This window comes from Arctopsyche grandis, chromosome 9 (assembly GCF_051622035.1).
Source record: "Arctopsyche grandis isolate Sample6627 chromosome 9, ASM5162203v2, whole genome shotgun sequence".
Lineage (NCBI taxonomy): Eukaryota > Metazoa > Arthropoda > Insecta > Trichoptera > Hydropsychidae > Arctopsyche > Arctopsyche grandis.
In genome coordinates, this window is record NC_135363.1 from 27,375,525 (window position 1) to 27,384,841 (window position 9,317).

At 35.8% G+C, this 9,317-nt stretch overlaps 2 protein-coding genes across 2 annotated transcripts; one reads left to right on the forward strand and one right to left on the reverse strand.

The window, feature by feature from the left end:
* Positions 1-1,104: 1,104 nt before the first annotated feature.
* LOC143916601 (aurora kinase B-like) lies at positions 1,105-5,831 on the forward strand. Its single transcript, XM_077437782.1, has 7 exons — positions 1,105-1,566; positions 2,063-2,174; positions 2,258-2,449; positions 2,522-2,678; positions 3,913-4,049; positions 4,140-4,371; positions 4,448-5,831. Exons 2-7 carry the CDS (start codon positions 2,065-2,067, stop codon positions 4,553-4,555), a joined length of 936 nt encoding a protein of 311 aa, XP_077293908.1. The 5' UTR covers positions 1,105-1,566; positions 2,063-2,064; the 3' UTR covers positions 4,556-5,831.
* Gip (hydroxypyruvate isomerase-like protein Gip) lies at positions 5,281-7,370 on the reverse strand. The gene is made up of 4 exons (XM_077437783.1): positions 6,851-7,370; positions 6,485-6,772; positions 6,276-6,406; positions 5,281-6,213 (listed from the first exon to the last, which is right to left on the reverse strand). The coding sequence occupies exons 1-4, from the start codon at positions 7,116-7,118 to the stop codon at positions 6,037-6,039; spliced, it is 864 nt and encodes a 287-aa protein (XP_077293909.1). The 5' UTR covers positions 7,119-7,370; the 3' UTR covers positions 5,281-6,036.
* Positions 7,371-9,317: the final 1,947 nt, after the last annotated feature.

The following is a 9,317-nucleotide window of genomic DNA, read 5'->3' on the forward strand; positions in this document are numbered from 1 at the left end:
TTGCGATGTAATCACCAAACCCAATAAACATTATAAGAATTGTAAACAAATAATCTAATATATCATTTCGAAAGAGACTTTGTATGTATGTATTGTTGGTTCTTATATCCGTGACGTCATCGATTTATTTTTTTTCAAAGGATTCGAAGTCCCCGGGGGCGAAGGTGCCGAGGGCGCAGGCGCTGCCGGAGGCGAAAGCTCCGGGGGCGCATGCGCCGGATTCTGGTATACATATAATTTCGAAAGAGACAGTATATATGTTCGTTTGTTTGTGACAGTCAATTTAATAAAAAAACAAATCAGTATTCAAATAAATTTATATAAAATAAAACTATCAGATTAGTCATGTTTAAGCGGCTTATATTACAAATACCGAGCGAAGCCGGGTAAAACCACTAATGAAAAATAAATAAACAAATTTTAAAATTAAAAATAAGTAATACAATATGGGTCTACCTCACGGGCCGGAATGTGAAATGCCGGAAAACGCACATATCGGAAGGCAAAGATCGAAAATCGAAAGATCAAAAAAAGGGTGCATGGTAAACGGTACATACTCACTTAATTTGCGCGAGCAGGATACAACAGGAACAAGAGGAACAGGTTTTTCCTCCCGTATTAATGTGCGCGCGCAGAATACGGGAGGAAAAGCCTGTTCCTCTTGTTCCTGTTGTATCCTGCTCGCGCAAATTAAGTGAGTATGTACCGTTTACCATGCACCCTTTTTTTTGATCTTTCGATTTTCGATCTTTGCCTTCCGATATTTGCGTTTTCCGGCATTTCACATTCCGACCCGTCACGGAGACCGATACAATATATATATGATATATTGCAATTGTATATTACATATACAACTCCTGTCGGAGCAAAAACGAGATATAGTCGCCAAAAAGTTTGTAAAAGTTGAGAAAACGAATGTTGAGAAATTTCAAGTCCCAAACTCACACCACTATTGTATATGCCGGCTATTTAAAAAGGCCAATGGCGCCGTCCATACTACCGATATCTACACCCGATATTTACGAAATTTGCCATAACCAGTTCCTAAATAGCAACCACAGGTTGCAATATGGGAACTGGATATGGAAAATTTCGAAAATATCGGGTGTAGATATCGGTAGTGTGGACGTAGCCAATGAGCGAATGATTTATCAGTTTTACCTTGTATATACATACGTATATATAATATAAGTTTATCGTCAATTGGCGATAATGCATTGTTGTACAAGGAGTGTAATTTTGTTACGAAATTCGTATTATTGAGTTTACCGTTGGGTGGCGGCTTTCGATTCGAAGCGAATGGTAGCTGCGAGAAGACCGTTGCCTGTTGTCGCCTCTCACTTTTGAACTGCCATCTGCCAACTGCCAACTGCCAACTGTGTTGACGGCTGCTGCGTTCCTCACGCGTTTCTTCATCTCTTTGCACGTTAATCATCTTCATTGCAGTTTTGCAACGAATTTTCTCGTCAACAACTAAACCACGCCTGATCGATCCAAGCCACAAACCGAACCACAGCGAGTCCACCAACGCTGTGTATTCGAACTTCGTCGCAACCCATCACATCAGTGAGTCTAATTGAATATTCATATATTCAGTATATTCTTTTGTTTTTTTTTTTTATTTGAATATTTATTTTATTTTGAATTTGTATACTGAAATGGCTTGGTTGATGCTTTTATATGAGAATTTCCTTTGAATACACACAGTTTCGCAAAAAAGATCCAACTCCACATCAGGAGTTTTTTAATATGATGGAATATTAGTCTTTTAATTAAAAAAAAAAACCCCACATATATTGAAAACATTGCGATTAAGTACATATAATATTTGCATAAAAATAAAAAGATGAGAGTAAAAAAATTTTTTTTTTTTTTTGTGTAGGATAGATCTTTTTTTTATCAAATGATCCAACCTATCTGTTGTCTTTGTCTACGTTTAACTTTTCTCCCCGATTCTGTGGTCAATCAGCCAACCTACATTTTGGCAAAAGAGAGTTATAGTAATTGATTAGTTGAGCCTTTTAAATAACAATATTGTATGAACAAATCATTTTAATTTCAGACATGTCTGAAGAGACAATCACCGATTTGGTGAAAGATGTTCCTGAAAAATACAGAACAATGTGTGAAAATATGATCTCAAAAATGATGAACCACGAAGCTTACAATAAACCGTATGTGTTGTAATTGTTTTCATAAATTCTTCCATTGTATTAGTCGCCGCTGATTTTAAGTCGATCGTTGTATTTTTTTTCAGTTACGAATGGTCTATGAATGATTTTGAACTGGGCTATTTAATGGGCCGAGGTAAATTCGGACGGGCGTATTGTGCAAAGGAAAAACAGTCCAATCACATTGTGGCCCTTAAGATTCTGTTCAAAAAAGAGTTGGTCGATTATTCGATAGAGCGACAAGTGCTCCGAGAAATAGAAATTCAATCGCGGCTCAAGTATGCCTATTTTGTTGTTTGAAATAATCTTTACATTTTACCCAAGACTGCTTATTGCAATGTTCCTTTCAGACATCCTCATATACTCAGAATGTACACATGGTTTCACGACGATTCGAGGATTTACCTCGCTCTGGAATATTCACCGAGAGGAGAGCTGTATAAATATTTAGGAAATGCCCCACACGGACGATTCCCGGAACAAATCGGAGCAAAGTATACTTATCAGGTAGTAATGGGATTTATTTTAGATGATAAGAATGATGATGCATCTTAACTTTTTACTTTATCTGTGTACGTAGTAACAATAGATGAAGCTTGCAGAAGAAAATTCGAACTAGAGATTTTGACTGATTCGAACTCAAAAGCGATCACTGATCACGTGTTAATGAAACGTCTAGAAAAAATGTGTGTGTGTCGGTGTATTTTGGGGATTTTTTGAACACCGTTAGTTCTATCAAACTGAAACTTAGTATCGGTTACTGAAATTCTTATCGATACGACGTAAATTTTTTTCAAATTTTTAAGTTGACCGGAAATGGTACTTCCCCTAATAGGTGTCCTCTTTTTAAGTTTTTGAATTCAATTATCTCCCAAACCGCTAACTCAATCGGACTGAATTTTATTTTACATGTAATAGAAATTATAAATTTTATAACGTAATATTTTTACCTGAACCGGAGGTAGTACTTTTACTCTAGAGAATCGGGGGTTTTTTTTATGTTTTTCTCAGAAACCTTTTGGTTTATTGAACTGAAATTTCATATCTACAAGTTTAAGCGTAAGTAAAAGTTACGTATAAAATTTGGTAAGCATCCGTCAACCGGAAGTGGCAGTTTACTCTTGTTCGATTTTTCTTCCACTATTTTTTCGACCCCTTAAACATGTGTGCTCTTCACGAAAAAATTCAACTATAATTCTTGTGTCAATGTGATGATAATAAAAAAAAATCTGGAGGGTTAAATAAACCGGAAGTGGGATTTTTTCCTCCTAGAAAGATCAAAAATGTTGTGGCCACTATTCTGTCCACACTTTATGTACTAACTTAGAGCTGATAAGGTTGTGGCTAGAATTCGTAAACCGGAAGTAGTATTTTTCTGTAAAACAATATTTCATTATTTTATTTTGACCTTTTAAATTATTTTTATTTTCTTGATATTTAATGTGTATAATAATTATACTGATTTTAAGTAATAAAAAAATTTCGAACAAAATACGACAACCGGAAGTAGAACTTTTATCTTGTGTGTAAGTTTCCCTACATTTGCGCTCAATTGATGTCGAAAATGCTCTCATAACCGGTATGTGTGAACGTGTATGTATGTTTAATTATCGAATTTGATTTTGTGACCGTCTCATATTCCTCAAATACATAGATCAAGTCATGGGTTGGTCACATCTGGATTTTTTTGTATGTAGGGACCAGAATTTATGTTTAAATTATTATTTTTCGTATTGTACAGATTGCCTCGGCTCTCCATTATTGCCACTTGAATCAAGTGATGCACAGAGATTTGAAGCCTGAAAATATTCTAGTCACCAAATATTGGGATCTTAAGTTAGCCGATTTTGGATGGTCAGTTCATGCACCGTCAGACAGGTGTGTAGATTACGATTGGATTGTTTTATATAGTTTTATGCTATAATGTGAATACAGTTATCCGATATATGTAATGCAACTTGATTTTAGACGTAAGACGATGTGCGGTACAGTAGACTACTTGCCTCCGGAAATGGTCACCGGTCAGACGTACGATGTGAAGGTCGACAATTGGTGTTTAGGTGTACTTTGCTATGAATTCCTCGTCGGAAAGCCACCGTTCGAGAGTGCCAAGCAGACGGAAACGTACAGTAAGATTAAAGCGGTAGAAATGAACTTTCCCGATTTCGTTGCATCCGGTGGAAAGGATTTAATCAGTAAGGTGAGGGTCAGTTTTTTTTAAATTCATTTTTTATATTTGTTTTATGTCGTATTTTAAAATGTATTTTTTTTTGCAGCTTCTAGTTCGAAACAGCGTTGAGAGAATGTCGTTGTCGAATGTTATGAAACATTCGTGGATCGTAAAATTCAAAGATTTACCAAACATACCGCTCTCATTTCATTAGTGGTTATTATTTAGGTTTAATTTTATAATAATATGATGAATGTGTATTTTCGTTAATGATGTGGCAGAATTGAATGTTTTGTGTTTTATTTTATGTTATTTGTGTATGAGGATCGATGGTGTTGTCCGTTTTGGAATGGTATGTGCTTTCTGCGACTTAATTGTAATTGTAATTTCTTATATGTATGAGTTGATTATGTTATAATATGGATACGGATCTCATCCAATCCGAAATATTGCTATTGTGGGGTAGGTCTTTTTTGTAGAAGTGTCTCCAAGTAATGATGGAAAATCGACAGTGAATTTATTTCTTATTTATTTTAACATTGTGGTTTTTTATTTTGTATTATCAAGGGCTGATGATTTTTTATTCTCTAATTCTTGTCCCGAATTGATGTGTGTTCAAATTTGAATGTGATAAAAGCATAGAAGTAGAATGCATAGAATGGTCATTGTTAACCGTTTGCCCGCGGCTGTCTTCCATAGAATTTCTGAACTTTGCACGGGATTTTGAGGCTTATATGCGCCTATTTCAACTGTTTTAAGGTTCAAAATTGGTTGCATATATATTCCTTAGAGTTGAATGCCATCTATTCAATTTGCTTAAAATGAATATATACTAGTCAAAAATTAGTTTTTTGTGGAACCATATTGAAACCTCGTTTATGTGACGTCACGTCTTCATACAATTATGAAGAATGATTATTTGACAATTAATCCAAAACTACGAGATATATTATGTATTTTATTGTTTAAAATAATACTTTGTGTTAATTAACATATCTGGTTACTTGAGTAAATATTAAAATCTATATTTAAGGTCGAAAACTCGATTGCCAAATTCGCGAAAAAGGTGCCGCCCACAGGGCTTGTTCGCTATATTTATTGCCGCGGGCAAAGGGTTAACAAAAGTGCCGTCTAAAAGCGAGCCATCGAAGAGAGAGACGGAAGGTCAGAAGAGAGACGAAGTTTAGCAAACAATGAACAAACTCTGCCGCCCGCGCAGAGTTTTTGTAGCAACGTTTTTGGAGGCTGAGAGCGATTCTATGCATTCTACTTCTATAGATAAAAGTGTTTAAATGCCAATTTTTCAATGCTATCTGAATTATTTTTTCAAATTAAGAAAAATTCACAATGTATTTTAACAATAATATTACAATTTAACGTTTTATCCAGCCCTTGATTATAGTCGCGTTATAATGTAATAGAATTAAAGCAAATTCTTTTATTTTTTCATATTAAAAATTTATTGTAATAAAATATCGGCACATTAATTACATATTCTTTTATTGTAACAATATATTAAACCGAGGCTATCGCAACAAATATATGAGGTCTACTTTTAGAGCTGTCATTTTAGAAATTTTAATACATGTACGTTATTTTTGAGGATTGGGCCTGGTATTGGCCGCGATGGCCTTGCTTAATAATAATTAATTACATCAACAATTATTTCATTTCAAATGTATAGAAACCATCGTCTTATAAGGAATATCCAAACTCTTCAATCCACTTCAAACCTTCAGCAGTCCCTTTCAACGGTTTGTATTCAAGTCCTACATATCCTTTATATCCCTTGTCTTCTAAAAGCTTCAAGACATACTTATAATCTATTTCACCTGGCGTGTTCGGTTCATTGCGATCGGGAACTTGAGCAATCTAAAAACACACGATTAGACATGGCATTGCATAAAAAGATTCGAACCACATTGTAATATTACCTGAATATGTCCTACGAGCGGTAGCAATTCCTCAATATTATACGTCAAGTCTCCCTTGATCTGTTGCAAGTGAAATAGGTCCATCATCAGACGCATATTCGGACTGTTGATTCTTTTGATTATATCGACGGCTATGTAAACATTCATTTAGTTAATAAATAATGCAACAATATGTACAAATGTACGTTCCAATGATGAAGAATACGTACCTCTGTCGTACGAGTTCATGAAGTATTTCGGCACGGTATGACTATTGATTGGTTCTATCAATCCTGTAATCCCTTCTTTGGCCAGCTCCTTTGCAGCGTAGGAAAGATTAGCTTCGTACGTTTGCCAATGACTCGAAGTCCTCTCCTCATTTAGATTTCCAGCCATCACATGAACCAGTGAGCATTTGAGAGATTTTGCATAGTCAATAGTTGTGCGGAGACTAGCTCGGAATTCTTCTTCTTGGCCTGGTTGACATGTTACACCGAGTTCACCTTTGCTCGTGTCTCCTATGTATGAAATTGTATATTATTTGCAGTGCATGATTATAAATGTAATGATATACATATATATATAAAATATAATACCTGTATATAAGTTGACTAGAATTTGTTCTACGTTTGATTGTTGTTTGGCTTCGGTGACTTGTTCTATTGTGCAACCGAATGGGAATCCGGTTTCCACTGTTTTAAAACCGGCATCTTTGGCTAGCGAATACCGTTCTGTGAACGGCATTTCGGTAAACATGAAGCTGAGATTGGCGCAAAATTTCATGATGGATCTGCTGGTGATTGTTAGACTTTTATGGACGACTTGGGCGCTGGTATGTTTTAGAATGGATGTGCAAAGAACCATCGGTGTGTTTACTTGAATATAAGTGTGTTTTATCTTATTGAAACAAATAGATAAATGCTATTATTATTTGAAGTTGTTGTTTCTAATCTTATCGTCGAGTTGTTTTGATTTAAGTGGGTTATAAACGATAAAAAGTTTTCGATTCATATATTATATATATGTACATATTGTATAAGGCAAGTGTATTGTCAAAAAATATCTATCAGCTGTTTTTGACGGTTCTCGATTTTGGTCTTAAATGACAAATTGACTACCAGCTGAAAGTTTTGGAAAAATGTAGTTAATTTCTCTGGTTTGCCTATTTTGATCTGTAATGAGTGATAATCTTCTTCCCTACTAGGTCATAATAAAGATCAGTACTTCTCGAAGCGGGGCGCATGCCCCAATTTTAATGTTTTGGGGCGACACGCAAACCATTAAACGTCTGTTCACACATAACAGCACTACACGTTTTCAGCACTGCACGACTCCGTTTCAAATATGTCATTTTGTTTCATTTCTATTCATATCTACTGTGGCGGCTGGCTATACGACATGGTCGAGTTTGGTCACCTTCCTGCGAGTGGGGACCAACTCGGCTGGGTTCGGAGAGCGGCTACTCACTCTGCCTTCAGCTGTCATTGGGTAAAACACGTGCATTAACATGCCAGTCATCTCATTCGTTCATCCCCCATACTACCTACACGCCACGTTTACAGCACTTTGGCCGAGTGCAAGGCAAAATCGGCTTACTTATAATTTACAGGCCATGACGATACGGCGCAATATTGCTTACGTCGTATTGTCGAGTTTTTACAATATTAATGCATACACGTGCATTCGTAGCTACACGTCAGAATACAAGTCAGCAAAAATGTTTCGGCGTTAATCGAACGAAAAATGATGTATAATCGCGCTGTTGTTGGAAGAAGAAGCTCAAGAAGGCAATAAAAAAGCATGGAGGTGTTTTTATGTGCATTTTATTAAATTTATTTGAATCGAAAAAAAATATAATACTCAACCAATTGAATTGTTCCCAACCAAAAATACTTACATACAAACTTACAAAGTCACCCAACCGTTGAACTTCCTCTGGTAATTGGATTATTCGTCACATTGCGGTGGTCACAAAGACAATTTTTGCCATGAAAATCGCGAATACACAATATTTGGCATTCAAGTTCTCGTTAGTATGATAGTTATCATTAGTATGATGGACTTTTCGGCTGCTAGATGTTCCGTTATAGAGATTTTAGTGACTTGGTGACGAGTCCTTTGTGACCAGTAATCACCGAACCCTTCCTCTAGCGCCAAAGCCATGTCGAAAGATTGAACACATGTTAACTGTCACTATCGATAATTGGTCCAAAACAGCAAAGCGGCAGACTCATGGCACGTAATTCGTGTGTATATCTCCACGATGGCCAAAACGACGTATACAATACGTTGACGGATGTTGCTGTAAGCTATGAACAGGAAATGTCGGGTACTGCTGTAAGCCTGGCGTGGCGTAAACGTGACGGTTAAAATGAACATACCCATACAAAATGTACCAAAGAATACTTTTCGTACGGCTGGATACCTGTTGAAGCCGGTTCGTGCCGACTAGGTATGAACAGACCTTAATACTTAGTTAAATTTTTTTTGCTCTTAAAAAAATCGTATCATACATACAAATATAACGTTAGTCATAATTAGAGGTAGGATAGCCAAGGTGCCGCTCATTGTTCCATTGTTGTAAATGCTTTGTAAAAAAGGTTCGGCAAACCTTTAACAATGCATTTACAAAATTTGAACAATAAACGGCACCGTGGTTATCCGGGCTCTAGTAATAACAATAGATAAAGTTTTGTGATCATGCGAAAATTCGAACTCGGAATCGATTACTGATCACGTTTACATAATATAGAAAAATGTGTGTGACTCTGTGTGTCTGAGTGTGTGTTTCTGTGTGTCTTTTTATTATTTTATATATGTATATGTATGTATATATAAAATTATTTTTATCTCAACCGGAAGTAGTACTTTTACCCTATAAGATCAAGGTATTTTTATTTTTTTCTCGAAAACTTTTGGACGTATTGAACTGACATTTCATATCTATAATTATAAACCTAATGAATGCCAAGTTATATATAAAATTTCATAAACACCCGTTAACCGAAAGTGACAGTTTACTCCTGTTGGCAGTTTACCGGATTTTTCTTCCACTATTTTAAT